Here is an 18670-nt window from a genome sequence, read left to right as displayed (position 1 = left end):
TTTTCTAAGCTGTATAGAAGAACCTTTTCAAGGTAGGAGTTGAGTCTGAAATGCCTTTTAATCTCTGTGCCTGGCACAGTTGCTTGGCAACCTAGCAAATATTCAATATTATTTGTCAACGGGAACTAAAATTATCTCCATTTTATTTCTCACCAATCTGTTAACATTTGTCTCCAAGTCAGTGCCAATCATAAGCAGAGCCTTAAAGAGCTATGAGGGGGGGTCATATTATAACCAGACAGGATTTTGATATCGTAAACGTTCTTTCCTATTTGATGCATAGAAATAGCAAAGAGGTAACATACACAACCAACATTAACAATTTTGTATCTTAGAGTCACAGTTAAGAAAGTCCTGTTTTACAACTTACAAAAGCCACAAATACCCCATTACTGTATTGAATGTTTTATTAGTTCAAACTATGATGTAGAAACTAAGATGTATGACTTAGATATAGTTAACTCTGTGTTATCCTTTTGTTTCTGTTTCTTTTTACTTTTGCGCTTTCTCTAGAAACTTCCCGGTGAGTGAGCCCAGCTCTGGAGCTCCTAACATCAAGCAGAGCCCAGCTAAACAAAGCCTTGTGATGGGAAGTGGGAATGATCTGTTGAGGGTTGGGGAGGGAACAGCTTATATCACATGGTGAGTGAGATGCTTTCCCTTTGAGTCTGCTCTCTACCAGCTGCATAAATTATCCGATGTTAAGTGTTTCTGGTTTGGAAGTTGGGACTGGTGAAATGGTTAAGTTCTCAGGCTCCTGTGACGACTGAATTGCTAGCTTGAATTGCATAATTATTGTTTTCAACCAGCTCTAGCCCATGGTTCCCACCTATAAGGACCTAGGGAAAGCGTCAGAAAATGACATAGGTTATTTTTAAATTGTAAAAGTTTCTTCAAACATTCTAAGTCTGGATGTAAGGTTATCCATATTATATTATCTGGAATATATATATATATATATATATATATATATATATATATATATATATATATATACATATATATATACACATGCACATATATATACATATATACATAATTTATACATACATATTAGATATCATATCTAATATATAAATATTAGTTTATTAGATAATATATAGTATCTGATAGATAGATAGATAGATAGATAGATAGATAGATAGATAGATAGATAGATAGAAAGATAGATAGATAGATATTATTGGGAGTTAATTGGGTACTGTATACAACACTTGTGACTACCCTCTGCTGGCCAGTATAGAGCACTGCCATCAGAGATACAAGGTCTGTCTTCTCCCAGGCACACTTCACTATCCAGTAAGAAGAGAGTCATTTGCCTCCTGGCCTCCACACATCTCTCCCTTTGTGCACATGGGACAGCTGTTATCAGTGCTGGTCTTGACACAACATTACATCCACCAACACTTGCCTAAAAGACTAGTGATAAGCTCTCACGTTCAGGGGTTTTGTATTGTTTTGTTGGTCCTTACATGCTCCACTATGTTCATAGCAGCCCTATTTATAATAGCCAGAAGCTGGAAAGAACCCAGGTATCCCTCAACAGAAGAATGGATGCAAAAAATGTGGTATATATACACAATGGAGTACTATTCAGCCATTAGAAACAATGAATTAATGAAATTCGTAGGCAAATGGATGGAGCTGGAGAACATCATACTAAGTGAGGTAACCCAGTCTCAAAAGATCAATCATGGTATGCACTCACTAATAAGTGGATGTTAACCTAGAAACCTGGAATTCCCAAAACATAATCCACACATCAAATGAGGTACAAGAAGAACGGAGGAGTGGCTCCTTGTTCTGGAAAGGCTCAATGTAGCAGTATAGGACAAAACCAGAACAGGGAAGTGGGAAGGGGTGGGTGGGAGAACAGGGGGAGCAAAGGGGGCTTATGGAACTTTCAGGGAGTGGGGGGCCAGAAAAGGGGAAATCATTTGAAATGTAAATAAAAAATATATTGAATAATAAAATAAAATAAAATAAAAATAAAAATAAAACAATGACAATTTCCTGAAAAAAAAAAAAGAATTTAGGCTTCCTCCCTTTTCCCCCTCCTCCTCCATTTGTATTTCTTGGCTCTTTTCTTTTTGCTTCATCGGAGCCATTTGCTTTTGTAAAACGCAGGAAGGTACTGGTTTATAATTTCTCGTGCAAGAGCAATAGTCAAGCATCCATGGGTAAGTGTAACAACAGAGTTTAAAAATATCCATTCATTTCTTGCTAATTTACAAATTGATTCTGTTTGCTGTGCCAGGTAGTTCATAAGAAATAAACAAATACCCATAGGCCTTGACCTTTGCTTTTAAGCCACCTATAGCCTATTGAAGTCTTCCACTGGGGTCTCCAGAAGGGAGCAGACCCTGACCAGACAGTCCCATGTCCCACTAAGGTGAGTCCAGGGTGCTTCTCAAGAAGCAGACGTAGAGTTGGAGAATGGCCAGTTGTCACTCAGTTGGGCAAGATCTTTTTTTGTTTCTCATAAATCTGTTAACATTAGCCTCACTGACCTTTGGGGCAGAGAGAAGGCCATGTGGCTGGACTGCTTGATTGTGAAATGGAATGTAGAAGTACAAAGCTGTATTATAATGAAGCCATCCTGTCCTCCTATTCTCAGTGGAAGAAGGATGGCAGGAACCACCGTGCTGCACCAAGCTTGTGACATATTTGGCATGTGTGCAAGAAGGAGCTGAAACTCTTCACAACTGTTTCCATGGAGAGAGGAGGCCAACTATTTTTTTAACTTGGATTGGTTCAAATTGTCTTTAGCTGTCCATTTCTGGATGCATTTTTCATTTTCCCATAAGGAGTATTTATAAATGGCCACTCATTTCCTAAGATGGCATACCCCCCCCCACACACACACACACAGAGGATATTTTATCTATAGCAATTGTTCAGAGGCCATTTTTGTGTTGTGTGATCTAGAAAAGTACTGCTTATAACATCACCTTTTAAAACAAAAAACAAAACAAAAAACAAACAAACAAACAAAAAACCCTCATCTTCTGGGGATGAACCTCACTCGGTTGTTTACCTCATGTGAAAGGTGCCTTGGATTTGACCTTCAGAACTACATAAACAGCATAGTGACAAGGGCCGGTAATCGTACCACATAGGATGCAAAGGCAGGTAAATGAGAAGTTGAAAGTTATCCTTTGCTCCATAGACATCATGAGATATACGATATTTATAATATATACACTTATGTGTATGGTGTTTGCGTGCACACATACATACAGGCATGCATGCATACATATGTATTCCTCTTCTCAGAGCTGATATCTATATCAGAACACCAGGTATTCTTTTCTTCTTTGCCTTGGGAATATAGGAGAGGGGAAATAGTGTGCTTTGGGCAGCACTGTTACTGAGTCTCCTGAGTCTCCATTCCTGGTCTAGTATACATGCTCAAGAAGAAGATGTTGAAAAATCATCAGGAAGTCCAACTGACCTACTTATTTATTTATAAATGCAGAAGATTGACTCCACTGTCATCAATCAGCGACCATTTAAAATAATCAGTGATCGGTTCCAGCCACTCGGAACATTTAGCATCTTCACAAAAACAAAGCAAGCAAGCAAACAAACAACCCCCCCCCCCCAAACCAAAAAAACAAACCCACAGAGTTGCTACACAGCTCTCAAGAGTTCCTGGAAAACAGCCTCTCCCTCCACTGCCTTCCTTCCTGTCAGAGCCTCACACAGACTGGGAATCGTGCACATCAATGGGAAAACCAAATAAGCCCAAACTGGCCAAATTTGTTTCCTGTTTCTAGACAAATTTGAGCATATCTGACATTAATTTAATTTCAAAATCATCTCTGTCTGGAGAGGAGAACGCTCTGATGTGTTTACAGCATCAGCTATGGTCCGTAGCTTTCTTCAACTGCACACCAGGCATTTCCCCCTGGCTAAATTACATTAATGCTGATTAACAAGAAATGATTTGTGTCTTCTTGGGTCCGTTATCCTTTTGTGATACAAGGAAAAAGAAAACTTGTTTTGAAATAAAATCATTTGGAAGTGCCTGGTGGAGTGTTTAATCAGAGGAAGATGATTCTGCAGACGAGTCACACCTTTTAAGATGCAAAGGTCGGAGTAGTAGTAACCTCAGGCAATCTGCTCCCTGTGAGGGATGTTGACCAGAGGATAGGAACCCCTTAACGCCATAGACCACTTTAGTCCTTCCTGCCAGCTAGTATACTGGATGCAAGTTTTAACTTTTTAGATGGATGTGTGAATGTGTAAGGGCAGCACCGAGACCCACTACAAACAGAAGCAGGGTTGACTTTTTAGAAATAGAACTATATTAAAGAAAACTTGATTGAGAGCTTATAGAGAGGCTCTGATTCTAGATGTTTAAAGGATTAAGATGCTGTTTCTGGCCCTGGTGACATCTGGGACAACACCAAAGAGCTATTGCATACAGGTAAACTATATAGTAGGCATTTTCCCATTACTGGAAAATATTGATGGGACACAAGAATGAAGAAATGATGTGTGCTCTTGCTTCCTAAAAAAAAAAAAAAAAAAAAAAAAAAAACCAGTAAATTCCTATGGAAATGTGTGTGTGTGTACACGCGCGCGCGCGCACACACACACACACACACACACACACACTGTTCGCTATCATCTTCAGCTACCCCCACCAACTCCCTGGAATCTTCTGAATATGACTGCTTAAAATGACATCACCTGGTTTGACTGACACCGTATACGGCCAGTAGATGACTGCAGGGACCATATAACTCAACCGTGGCTGAGTTCTGTTTCTATCTTAAGTAACCAGAGACAGAGAGGTGAGAAGCCAAGGCTTGGGATGAAGCTTGCTAAGTGCTTGCCTAGCTTGGGCAAGGGCCTGGGAAGCTTTCCAGCACCCGAAATCAAAACAAAAAAGAGAAAAAAAAATGTAAAGTGAGATGAAACCTGGTAAGCGTGGCTTTGAACATGCATTCGGTTATTCATATCACTTTTAATGGGTATATTTTAATGAGAAGAGAAACCTGAGCGTAATGAGAAGCCTACATCCCACCATGTCAAAGAGACAAAGGGGCTGTAAGGGTCCTGTGCTTGGGAAACATCTGGCAATCGCAGGCAGGTTTAATTCTAGACGCCAGACACATTTCACGAACACCCACGAAGGAAGGCACTAGACAAGCAGCGTGGGAAGTGTAGGGTCTCATTTTCAAAACTGGTTTCCAAAGGACTTGATCTTTCCTTGGACAAGGTGAATCTCAATGCAACCCAAAACTTTGTTGCAGATGCCCCCTGCTGGCCACGAAGAGGCATGAGCTACAATTGATGTAGAAAGAACCCTGGATCTGGCTAAGGAAACCCTGCAGGCTTCATCCACAAAGGTAAAAAGAATTTTGCTTCCACAATAAATACTCAAGAAAGTGTGTACATTACACACACACACACACACACACACACACACACACAAATACACAAAGCTTGATATCTACCATCTTTGGCTACCCCCTCTCAAATCTTCTGAACATGACTGCTAAAAATCAAGATCGACTCTCAAGACCAGGGCTGGACCATTTAGATGGAGAAAGACTCAATTCCACTACTCTACTATTTCCATCTGGCTGAAAACAAAACACCCGCGGCGTTTGTTTTAGCTGTCTAACAGTGTGTTACCTGAAAATTTATACCTAATTTCTTATCTTATTTTTATAATTTACTTACAGTTTCTTAGGCAAACAACCCTAGGTTTAGTCTGTATAAAACATCCCTTGGTGACGTAAGTGGTAGGAAGGCAAAGAAGGATGGAAGAAAATATACACTGTCATCGTTGTTAAATAATTGAGATGTGGCTTCAGCGATGACAGCTGTCTCCCAAAGCCCAGGTGATTGATTACATTAAATGACATTCTGAACTATAAGATGGTTGAAAAAAATGGAATTGACAACACCAGTTGTCAATTATGACATATTTATAGAAAACACAATTACCTCTTAAGTTCTTCAAGCTCTTGCTCCCTCGCACCATTTCCTGTCAGACTTAATAACAACAGCTGTCATTTTGTGTTCTAAGTCTTACCTGAGCTGCACCCAAACAGCTGTCATCAGATACCCTCACAGGCAAAGGCCACAAAACACTAGAGAAGGGCTGGGGCCCAGAAAGTGTTCACTTTACCAGCACGAAGAATCCACAAACTAGGTGTAAAAAGTAATGTCAGGCACTGTGGCATGTACATGTAGTCCCCAGGTAGAATAGCTGGAGATACGTAGGTTCTCAGATTCTCACTGGCTAGCCAGCCTAGGCTACTTTGTGAATTAAAGGCCAGTGACAGACTGTCTCGTAAAATAACCAAATAAATAACCCCGAAGAATGACAACCAGGGTTGTCCTCTGGCCTCTCCACAAATGTGTTTGTGTATGTGTGTGTGTGTGTGTGTGTGTGTGTGTGTGTGTATACATAGAGAGAGAGAGACAGAGACAGAGAGACAGAGAAACAGAGACAGAGATAGAGACAGAGACAGAGAGAAACTCCCCTGGACAAAGGACCACAATACTACCAGTCTCCAGAACTAGTCAATTCCACCCAACCTCAGCTACACATCTCTGCCCATTTTCACACACACCAGGGCGATGTCGGGGTTGATGGATAGATTGATAGCACCCATAGTAATTCCAAACCCAAAGCAGCAGCTTGACCCAGAATGATACCCACACCCAGCCAGCAGACCCTGGAGTGAGTGCCAGAGATGCTGGAGCTTGAAACAAGAAACTTAAAAATCATGAAAATAATGGTCTCCATTTAACAAGATTCAAGAAGTCAGTACTTTTTTTTTTCTAAGTAGAAAAATGTTTCTGCAAAAGAGAGTGAGATTGCTCAAAATCAAACAGGAGGTGTTTAGGAGAATTTGTGAACCGTAACTGTGATGAAACCGTGGAAACAGTGAACAGTAAATGTGGAGAAGTTTCCATTACCAAGAAAAGCCATCAAGGTCAGAGTAGCAGCGGCTGCTTTGGATAACCTTGTCATGTGACCACCTGGAACCGTCCCAGTGACATCATATGACACTTTCCAGATCTGCAGTCCATCTTATTCTCACAAACAATCCATCGAAGTCTGTCCAATCTCTTCCCTGCACTTGGCAGAGAAGACCCATCTGCCTTTAACTGGTAAGAATCCCTTCTCAGACCATGGGGCCAAAAGCAAGAGTGAACATGTTGACAGGGTTGTTCCTTGAGAGAAGCCAAGTCGTGTCGTACCCTAAACAAGCTCCTTTTGCTCAAAGAAAAACACAGAATGGCATGGCAACCCAAGGCAGACATGGCCGCCTCAGATTTCTCAGATCACCTTGCTGCACACACAACTTTGGGTACTTCCTGATCTGTTTGCTTGTTTTTACATCTCTAAAATACAACAACACAAGAATATAAGAATAATTTGCCTACCTCTTAAGTATCTTTTATGAGGGTGAAATGAGTTACCATATGTTAGGCATTTCTCTCAGTGCCTGGAACATCTACCAGGGCACACCGTAAATTGCAGGGTTCAGAATTTCTAATGTTATTACAGAAAGTCCTGTGCTAGGGAAGGAATAATGTCTAGTGCAGTCACAGAACAAAAGGCAATCATCAGTAAGGGGAAACACGTTGTGGCAACAGATGCCTTTGATTAAACCCTCCAGACAATCTAGTCAATTTGCTGGGTGATCTTGGGTAAGTATTTGAGTTCTCTGGTCTGATCAAAAACAGGGAGGGAGAGGAAGTGCTAAGACTCCTGCTGACCATCTAGCCATAGTAAGGTTTTATGATTTTAACATTTGACATCTTTGACATATAAATAAGAAAAGTGAGGGGCCCAAGGTCTTCATAGGCTCTGAGTGGTACCTTCTACACCTTCCCAATGCCCTGTTTCATCTGCAACTACAACCATCTTATTCTCATAACTTCTACTCCCTGACCCTTACAGGCTGTCTTCCTCATTCCAACAGCTGATCGGTTGATCTTTCTTTCCAGAAAATTCTTTCAATGTGTCCTTCCTCCTCCATGCTTGAATTTACCAGTCTTGAAGAACTGAACTGCTGTGTCATTTTGCCTCGTGTGACATCTTGCCTCACTATCCTCATCCTACCCTTCCCATGCCACCCGCCGCCACCACCATGACACACACAGCCTTTTCATGGCTGGATGAGTTGCTGGTCTCTCCCAAACTCAAAACATCACTTCCTGGCTTCCCACGTCCCCAGTTACCAGTCTTGTTTCCCACTCTCCTCCCATAATTCCTTACATGCACTCCCCCTATCTCTCTCTCTTCTACCACACACCAGTTTAAAACCCTTCGATCTCATCCCTTCCCCCAAAATCTGTTAACCACTTCAGCCCGCCAGGTTGCTCTAGTTATTGGGATGGAATGGAGAATGAAAGCCAGCCTAGTCACACCACTTGGCTGTATCTTCTACTTCCCGCCATCCAACAGGGACCCACCCCGTGTTACTGAGTATCACAACTCAATTTGTGATTTACAAAATGGCGATGGAGTTCCACGGGGATGATAATAAACCATCCCACAGAGGTGCCTACAGTAGCCCTTTATGCACAGTAAATATTTGATAAGCATGTGTGTTGTTACTACTGCTGTCCCTATTATAGCATTGTGTGCACAGGTTCCATAGAGTCATTCTGTACTAGTCTATGTGTCAGACTTTGGTGGGATAGCTGTTGTCTGTTGTGGTCTGTGTGGGTTGACAGACATACATTGAACAAGGAGCTAGTATTCACTCAACAGGTTTGTGCTTAGTTGGTAGTAAGGTCAGTTTCTTTCAGGTAGTCTCTACCTCACAAAGACATGAGCAGCTCTGAAAGCAGGGGGTGGGGGGTGAGTTGGCATTGTTTGCATGGAGGCTGCCTGCTGTAGCTGCCCAATGCAATCACACTGTAATAGCTCTTTCCTTGTGTTGTTGGTTTACTTTGTATTTTTACAATGGCATTTTTCCCAAGCTCTGTCCACCCTCTACTGGAGGAGTCCCAGGAAATTTGGGACATTTCCCAAGATTTTATGGCCTGTCTCTGACATACTCATCACTCAGGGTAGGTTACTGGGGGTAATGAAGAGACAGTGTAGGGACAAGATGGTCAGGCCAGAAACAGCTCATTTCCCTTTGACCTTCAATTCCCCATCTTCTTCAAAATAGTGTCGGCAGGGACGCCGGACTTTTGGTAATTACGTTTGCAACCCAGATAATGGATAATGGGAAATGGTCCTGCAGTTGGGGAACAGAGATATTTGTGGAAATTTTGAGCTCCAAAGGTGGAAGGGTCAGCAATGTTCCCACAAGAGCTTCCGTACACATTAGTGGTACAACCAACAAGCATCCTTTTATGTTCAATTACGGAGATGCTCCTCAGACTAAACTCTTATTCCTGCACGCAGCACCTACTTTAAACTGATTTAGCATATCCCAAATGAAAGGATAAATAAAGGGCGCTAAAGAAGGAGAAAAAGAAATAGAGGAAGAAGAGAAGTCATCAAGATTGAGATCTTGTTAAAGACCAGCCTGCTTCCCATCATTCCACTAGCTCCGTCTTGCCACATTCAGGCAAATGCGGGGTCTTATTCAATGCTTCCCTTTGTCAAATGGCTGTAAAGGTCTGCTGAGTAAGGTGATGGCTCATCTTGAGCAAGATCACAGAAAATTAAGGGTTGGTTAGATTACCAAAATGGAACTCTGTATGAGGAGCTGTGCTTCTTTTCCATTTATGGACCCTGTATACGACAGGAAAATGTCTCTCCTACCTGGTATTATAAAACAAATATTTAAATTCGATCTCTAAGCAACTCTAACTGAACATGCTCTATGGAAACCAATATGGTTGCCTCTGCTGGAACAGTACACAGTTAAAACTGAGTGTAAAGACTCTCTGAGACTGTGTGACAGGCTTCCTGATGAGAACCTCTGAATATAGCTGACCAATGAGATTCAAGCTGGTGGTCTTGGAGGCTATAGACAGGTCTTGATAAAGGAGGACTTACCATACACTGAGCCTGACATGGTCTTTTCTCAGCAGGAATTAGACATGAATACTCAGAGTTCACATAAATAAAGAAACAGATATTTGGCTAAGATGGAAAAATGGGTTTCCGATACATAATTATCTTTGGCAAAGAAGTTATTCCCAAGACTGAAAACATGACCGCCATCTTCAGGACCCACAGGATGGAAGGAGAGAACAAACTCCCTCAAAGTGTCCTCTATCCCTCACATAAGCACTGTAATTCGAGCACACACACACACACACACACACACACACACACACAAATAAATGCAGTAAGACAAAGTCATGAAGTTCTCCTAAGTGTCTGAGTAAATCCCTGATTTCAACAAAAGATTTATCATTTATCAAAGTCAGAAAAGTACCATACAAGGATGCATGCTAATCCACTTATTCAAGTGGCATACTTGTTTTAGACATGGAGGACTCAGAATCAGATTTAAGATTCTAGAAACTTATAACACAGAAAGGGTCAGACACCAGACTATCTACACAATTGCCCAAAGGCATGTCAGATCTCACACTTCCACAGTCCCAAATATTCCTCGTAAGCTACCACTTAAAACAAGCTGCCAGAATACAGGAAGCCACTTTTAGATAGAATATCTTGATTCTTTCCAAACTTCTTGAATCCTGCAGATGAGTGCTTCGTCAATAAACAGATGTTCTGCATGCACACAAATCAACAGAAGTCACAGCTCAACCAAAATATCTGTCTGCACTTCACTGCTAATAATAAATGCGTGGAGAGCAGGGTGCTTCGTGCTGTCACAAGCACATTGCTTCCTCCTCTTCCTCCTCTTCCTCCTCTTCCTCCTCCTCCTTTTCCTCCTCCAACCTGAGAAAAGGCCAGCTCAGACTCAGTATATAAATCCTCCCTTATTAAGACCTGTCTGTAGTCTTCAAGACTACCAGGTAAAGGAACAGGTCCAACATCTTTCTAGAAATGGGTTTTAAGGAAGAGAAGTGAGAACCTGTCCAGATGAACTTGACACTGCTTGAGAAGTTTCGGGGGAGGCAATTGGAAAGGACAGAGCACGGATCTTAGTCTAATTTGCTATTCACACAGTGGACCTGCTCAAGTTGTTACTGTCCAAAATATTCCAAAGTTGTTTGGCTCAACCCTTTAAACCCTGAAACATTTCTTTTTTAAAGAAAAAAACAGTGCCTAGTTAAGTTATCTTACCTGGGCACAGCAGCAGTAGTTTGCCTCTCCTGGAAACACCCAGTGGATATTCCTGGAGCTCTATAGCCAGGCAAATAGTGCAAAGCTATAGATGTGTTGATGATACTGCTTCTGATCTTCAGGCTGATTAGACCCACTGATATTCTAGGAAAGACTCATTTCCTCCATCCTACTGGCTCTGTGTGTGTGTGTGTGTGTGTGTGTGTGTGTGTGTGTGTGTGCAAATATGTGTTTGTGTGCTCATGGAAGTACAGGTGCATGTACCTACAGTAAATAATCTTGATGTTCATGCAATCAATCTCAGTTAAACTACATGGGACACACACATATACACAAACCCACAAACAAAACAAACAAACATCCACTGACAAGTAGACAGGAGACTTGTTGGGTAGAAGGCAGGAATCAGTGAGAGTGGGAAGGAGATGAGAGGGTGTAACAGGGAACTATGATCTAAGCACATATATACACATATAAAACTGTCAACAAACGCATTTAAATTTTTTAAATTCTACATTACAGATAGCTCTATGGACAGGTACACATCTAGTGAAATATAATTGCTACAACTTTTAAATATGTGACTGGATTTAGGTGAAGAAAATAATTAAATTAAAATGAAAAAAAATAGTACTATATGAAGTCCAAATTCAGAATACCAATGTGGTAGGGCTAGAAGAAGTGTGGAGGACCATGCATGATCACATCTATCTATAAGCAAGGTAGAGATTCCTAGAGATGCGGGTCGGAACTGGCCCTTGGCTATTAAAATCTAAGATTATACTTCAGGACTCTGCCTGCTCCCCATCCAAAAACTGTCTAAAGCATGGCATAGCTTCCTAAATTGTACATGCAAATCATGTGTTAAGTGGTGGGAGGGGATGATGAGGCATTTATTATGAGGTCCAAGAGTCCCGATCTCAGGTGAGTCAAGTTTTGGATCCTAATTCAAACAGCCCAACCGCAGAACGGTCACTGGATGTTTGAACATTTATTGAATGACTCCAAGTGTTAGAGAGCACTACTATTAATTTCTGGATAAGAATTGCTTGTGGTTTTTAATGGGTTTTCTAATGTTTTATACAAAGTGCACAGTGTATTTTCTTAAAAAAGAAGGAGAAGCTCGGAAAAATACTTCAGGAAGGTGAATGATTACGAATGGGATAAATATTTAACAAAGGCTTTGACACAGAACTGATTAAAAAGAGTGTGTTCAGGGCTGCCTACAATACAGAGGAGAGGGACCGTGGCGGGGAATTATGTGGTAGGGTCCACCCGTGATTCCTGTCACCTTGTGGGTTTTGTTGTGTTCTTTCTTTCTTTCTTTCTTTCTTTCTTTCTTTCTTTCTTTCTTTCTTTCTTTCTTTCTTTCTTTCTTTCTTTCTTTCTTTCTTTCTTTCTTTCTTTTTCTTTCTTTCTTCCTTTCTTCCTTTCTTTCTTTCTTTCTTTCTTTCTTTCTTTCTTTCTTTCTTTCTTTCTTTCTTTCTCTCTCTCTCTCTCTCTCTCTCTCTCTCTCTCTCTCTCCCTCCCTCCCTCCCTCCCTCCCTCTCCCTCCCTCCCTCCCTCCCTCCCTCTCTCTCTCTCTCTCTCTCTCTCTCTCTCTCTCTCTCTCTTTCTTTCTTTCTTTCTTTCTTTCTTTCTTTCTTTCTTTCTTTCTTTCTTTCTTTCTTTCTTCCCAAGAAGATTCCCAAGATTCTCATTTTCAGATGAGGAAATGGGGCACAGAGAGAGCCAGGGCTTCCTCAGCTCCCCAGGGAGGAAGCAAGTGGAAGACTGTGTGGTCTCTGCTTCTTCTGCGTCCCTGCGACTGTCCCAGGGCTAAAGCAGATGCAGGACGGCAGACTGAAGAGCTACTCTTCCTGGGCTACAGCATCCTGCTCCTCCTCCTCTTTGCTGCCAGTGTTGTGTCATCACCCCCACTACCCCCACTACCCCCACTACCCCCACCTGCCAGTGGATCTCCCCCGCCAGTCACTTTCTGGGACAGTCAGAGGGTTAGGCTAAAGCTGTCTTGCAACTGGACTTGGCCTTTAAAATATGGTCCACGGCCCACACATTATCTGGGAACTGAGAGAGAGAGAGAGAGAGAGAGAGAGAACTGGCTGACTTCCATTCACAGCCTGCTTCCTGTTGCTAATGACTGATCCTGCCTGGATTAATTAAAGTTTCACTATTTGTCTCCCCAGCCAGCAACACAAGCCATTGACGCTGGCCCAAGAAACATAAATAAACTTTATTTTATTATCATCTCTCCACTTTAATCAGTAGTTCTTACTAGAAAAGGAGAAAGATATTGGATAACCTTCTAAGGACCTTTCCTGTCTAAGCTTCTGGGATCTGACAGCATAAAGCAGGTTAATGGAGACTGAGAGTGAGGAGAGGTGATCAGCGAATATAGGGAAACCACAAAAGCAGCTATGATGGTGGCTCCCAGAGAAACAGTCCAGGCTGTGAAGTTCCTTAAAGCCCAAAAGCCAAAGGCTTGCCACCTTCTGAAACAAACCACCTCCGGCTGATCAAACCTTCCCTGCCCAGGTTATAAAAATACTGGGTTTACTTTCTTATTCTTCTTCTACCCCTCCCCCATCCCTGCAGGAAATCCTCAATACCTCATTATTTAGAACATTTTCCCCAGACCTAACAAGTCCCTGTTAATGTTTGTTCTTCACGACCCCCCTGGAAATCAGAGAAAAGTGCCAGGCTGACCCTGGGCAGCTCTGTCTCCAACTACTATCAGTCAAGAACTTTTTCAGGAACATATTTATCAAGAGCCTACTATGTACCAAATGCTGATTGTCTTTGTAAAATTTAGGCAAAGTAGGAAAAGAATCTTGTTCTGTGATCTTTAGTTCTCAGAGTCAGGTGTTGGGTGAGGTGTTATTTATTTGTTCTCTAATACTGTAGCAAAAATACTCAAGGCTTCCAGTTCTGCAGGATGTGCAGGTTTTGGAGCATCGTCCTTGTGTCAGCTTGAACCTGGTGAGGACTGCATTGCAGACATGAGAAAGGAAGGCACCATGCAGTGAGGGGAGGGGTGCCAGAAGAACCTTCTATGAAGCCCTGCTATGGTTTGTGTCTTGACTAACTGTCCCCATAGATCCAAAGATCTATACAAAATGCTAGGTCTGTAGGAAGCACTAATGGGAGATGATGGGATTGTTAAGAGGAAGGGCCTAGAGAGCCAATGGTGATAGGTCCTCGGAGTAGGATGTGAGGCCTCCTCCACCCTTACATCCTTTTCTTCATAACATGGGAATGAGGGGAAGTGCTTTGTTCTGCCATGCACTCTTCTTTGTAAACGGGACTGAAATCAGTGTAGCCAGTTGATTATGGATTAGAACTTCCAAAGCCCAGAGCCAAAGTGGACCTCTTTTCTCTGTAAACTGATTTTCTCAGGTGTTTTGTTAGTGTGATGATAAAGCACCTGCCACAGAGCTCTTAATTATCCTATGGTACTATTAGATGGTTTCTACCAGACACACCCTTGGGGGGCAAGGCAAATCCAAACCATGGAATAAAGAGCGATGTGTGCCAAGTATAGCTAAAAGCTTGAAGGTGTCTTTCCCTGATTAATATGTTCTTGGGGATCTCATTACAGGTGGTGTAATGCGAAAGGAAGACACCACATGGCGAGGGGCGTGGTCCCACAAGAACAACCTACTAAGCCCTGTTATGGTTTATATCTTGAATGTCTCCCCAAAGATCCACACAAAATGCTTGCTCTGCAGGAGGTGCTAAAGGGAGGTAGTAGACTGTCAGAGGCAGGATCTTAAGAGTCAGTGAGGGTATGTTCTCATATTGGACACACCACAAATACATCTGCTGCCTGAGTCTTGGTACAGGTTACGTTAATACTGGCTGAACTTTCCGTACCCTCGTATGTTCTTGTTTGTACATGCCGCCTGCCCCTTTGGCCTGAAAGACATCCCTCACATCTCTTCCTCCCACACAGACGTGCCTGACTCTTCTGCCCTGTAAGATTAGTTTAAGCATCATTTTCTTAACCCCTCGTGAAGTCCTCCCCAACTATCAAAAGTTCCAAGGCCCATGCAAGCTCCTACCGTTTATTTCTAGAAAGCACTCTGTATTTATTCCTGTCTGCTGGCACACAGCACTCAATGATAAGTATCCTCATCAACCTTCCTGCCTGGGGGACACTATCCTGTGAGCAGGGTATGGCTTGTCATCCAGAGGCCTAAGGGGTGTGTGCAGACTTGAAATAACTGAAATTGTTTCATCATTAAGAATCCACAGTTTCGGGCACCTCACTTCCAGAAGATCCTGCTATATCACTCCTGGGCATATACCCAGAGGATTCCCCACCATGTAATAAGGATACATGCTCTACTATGTTCATAGCAGCCCTATTTATAATTGCCAGATGCTGGAAAGAACCCAGGTATCCCTCAACAGAAGAGTGGATGCAAAAAATGTGGTATATCTACACAATGGAGTACTATTCAGCCATTAGAAACAATGAATTCATGAAATTCTTAGGCAAATGGATGGAGCTAGAGAACATCATACTAAGTGAGGTAACCCAGACTCAAAAGGTGAATCATGGTATGCACTCACTAATAAGTGGATATTAACCTAGAAAACTGGAATACACAAAACATAATCCACACATTAAATGAGGTACAAGAAGAAAGGAGTAGTGGCCCCTTGTTCTGGAAAGACTTAGTGAAGCAGTATTCAGCAAAACCAGAACGAGGAAGTGGGAAGGGGGGTGGGAGGACAGGGGGAGAGAAGGGGGCTTATGGGACTTTCGGGGAGTGGGGGGCTAGAAAAGGGGAAATCATTTGAAATGTAAATAAAAAATATATCGAATTAAAAAAAAAAGAATCCACAGTTTCTCAGTGGCCTCTCCTCTACATTATTAGTTTACTGTGTTCTTAACATTATGAATTCCACACATTATGAATCCCACAATGTGTTCAATTATGTGACTAGCGTATCAGCTACGGGGGGGTTTCAAATGAATACATTTCCAGCAAGAATAACACCAATCCCCAACTGGAAAGTCCAAACTTTAGTGAAAAAAATGATAAAGGTAAAAATAAATACATTCTACTGCTGCTAATGAATCTAATACATGACAGTAATAGAAATAATTGCAAAATGCCATCATTGTAGCTCTCTAAACACTAGAGCATTTACATAAAAAACGTAGGGCAAGAGGAGTAACAATGTCAAGATGCCCAACCCTTGAAGACTATCACATAACAGCGTCAACTGTTCACCAGTATAACGACGTAAGATCTATCCACTGCATTAATGAAGTTTAACATAAGTACCAAGTGCTGCACACCATCAACGTGTGACTCTACAGCTAGAGAGAAAGCAATGATGTATCCTCTGGTCTTCAAAGAAGTTGGGATGCCATTTAGCCATAAGCACTCGGCCTGTCCAAAGCACTCTGTAGAGAAGGTGGGAGGAGATGGGATGTGGGAAAGATGAACAGTTCCCAGCCCTGGCATCCACTTTTCTCTCCCTGGTCCAGTGGATACGACTTCAGACTTCACTGCTACTGATTTCTACATCTACATCTTTGACTCCAGGGAATGTGTTCCATCATTTTTCTCTTTAAAAAAAAAAAATCACTTAAAATTTATTGCTGTGATGAAAAACATCAAAGAAAATGTGACATTTTAAACAGGCAAAAGTCTTTGGGGGCACACTAAATAATATGACCTTCTCAGACAGACATTAGCCCTTAGGGACAAAGGGAGGGTGTACAGGAATCAGTTTTACTTCGTTTAATGATTGAGGGTCAAAGGAAATCCAATCAGGACTGTTCCCTAAGAGAGCAGAACCTTTCTACCTACAGATCATGTGGAGTGTTAAGTTTCTAGTAAGCTGAGTACTTTAGATGGAGGATTCTTTACACACCACAGCACAGTCCTGGACAGCTGTGTGTCTCAGAACTCTGCGTAAAAGACAAACCCTGTATCCCAGGGGCTTTTCTTTTGCCCAGTAATGCAGCTACTCCTGGCTAATGAATAGGGAATAATGCCCAGCTCCCTGTGCCCATGGCAAATCTGCCTGCAGAGCCCTCACCCCATCTCTCTGTGTGAACGAAGGTCACTCTTCCCACAGTTAACTGTGTCAGACATTCTTCTGAGCACATCACATACATGAGCACTCACTCAGTCCTCAAAACCAGCCTGTGAGATAGACGTGTGCACTTCCTACCTCCACTTTACAGATGAGGAAAGTGAGAGGTTAAAGAAATGGCTTAAAACTACCCAAGATATAAGCAGGGGAGACAGAATTCAAACCCAGGTGCTTTTATTCTTCCGTGTTGGAAGTTACCTTTTTTAAATACACACACATACACACACACACACACACACACACACACATACACAAACACACACACACACAAACACACACATACACACACACATACACACACACACACACACACACACACACACACACATGCACACATGCACACACCTGCAGAATAGGCATCTTCTGAGGAAACAGCACTCTGACACTCTGTAGATTAAAGGACCCATGAATTATCTCCTGTTGAATCTGTAGCTCAGATCTTTCCAGATCTTTGTACAGATAAGGCAAGGCCAAATCTATTACCAAGCATCTGTTTCATCTCAGTGTGACCCCATCCCCCCGCAGAGCCTCTGGGTAGCTTCCCTTGAGTGAAAGTTCACCACATCTTCATCTCCTACACTAAAGGTCAGTTCTCACCTTTCCAGGCATGAATGCGGCAGAGCTGCCAGTCCCTTACACATTTTGGCACGCGGCTTGGGTCCTCAACTTGAGCACGAACCTCTCAACAGCTGAATACTTCTGTGGAAACTTCAACCCTGTCTGGGGCAGCCTTTCCCTTTGAGGAATATATACAAGCTCTCTCGCAGCTCTGTGCCTCCGAGGACCAATCAGCAGCCTGGAAGAAAATTGTGGGCTGGAACTCAGGAACAATTTGCCTTAGGTGGGGGCTGGGAGCCTTTCCTGGCCGCAGGCACTGCTGGGACTGCTTTTGTCACTACTGTCTCTCCTTTGTTTAGTCAGGGCTGAGTTGGAGCCTAAATTGAGATAAGATTATTAGTGCCTGTGGACTGAAATCCCGACTTCAGCCAGAACAGTGATGTGGGCTTTCTTCGAAAGCAAGGTACCTTGAGCCACTTCTGCCAAGGGTCCTGGGATACAACACTGAATCCACCTCACAGTGGAGGAAACTGCTTCTTGTCACAGTGAAGAGAGTGTGTACCTGAGGGTCTCTCATCACCTGAGCACTCAGATGGATGCTAGGAATTCAGAGGTAAAAAGGACCAGCCCAGGCTCTGATGTCGCGATGTGTGTTACATTGGTGCAGCTAGTTGTAAGCAATAACTGTCCAGGCACATCTTTACCAGACTTAGGGGTCACAGCCTGTGTGCCCAACTAGTCCTAATCAGCCTCTTCTCTTCAGGGAGTCAATTAAGGGAGCCAAGTTAATGG

General features: G+C 42.5%; 1 protein-coding gene across 1 annotated transcript in view; it reads right to left on the bottom strand.

Moving 5' to 3' along the window:
• Positions 1–18044, bottom strand: part of Rgs5 (regulator of G protein signaling 5) — a 39339-nt gene extending 21295 nt beyond the window's left edge. The window contains exon 1 of the mRNA XM_052200673.1: positions 17918–18044. Within this exon, the coding sequence (XP_052056633.1) occupies positions 17918–17961 (44 nt within the window). The 5' untranslated portion in view covers positions 17962–18044. The remainder of the gene's footprint in view (positions 1–17917) is intronic.
• Positions 18045–18670: the final 626 nt, after the last annotated feature.

This window comes from Apodemus sylvaticus, chromosome 12 (genome assembly GCF_947179515.1).
Source record: "Apodemus sylvaticus chromosome 12, mApoSyl1.1, whole genome shotgun sequence".
Classification (NCBI taxonomy): Eukaryota; Metazoa; Chordata; class Mammalia; order Rodentia; family Muridae; genus Apodemus; species Apodemus sylvaticus.
This window is presented reverse-complemented; position numbering and strand designations above follow the sequence as displayed.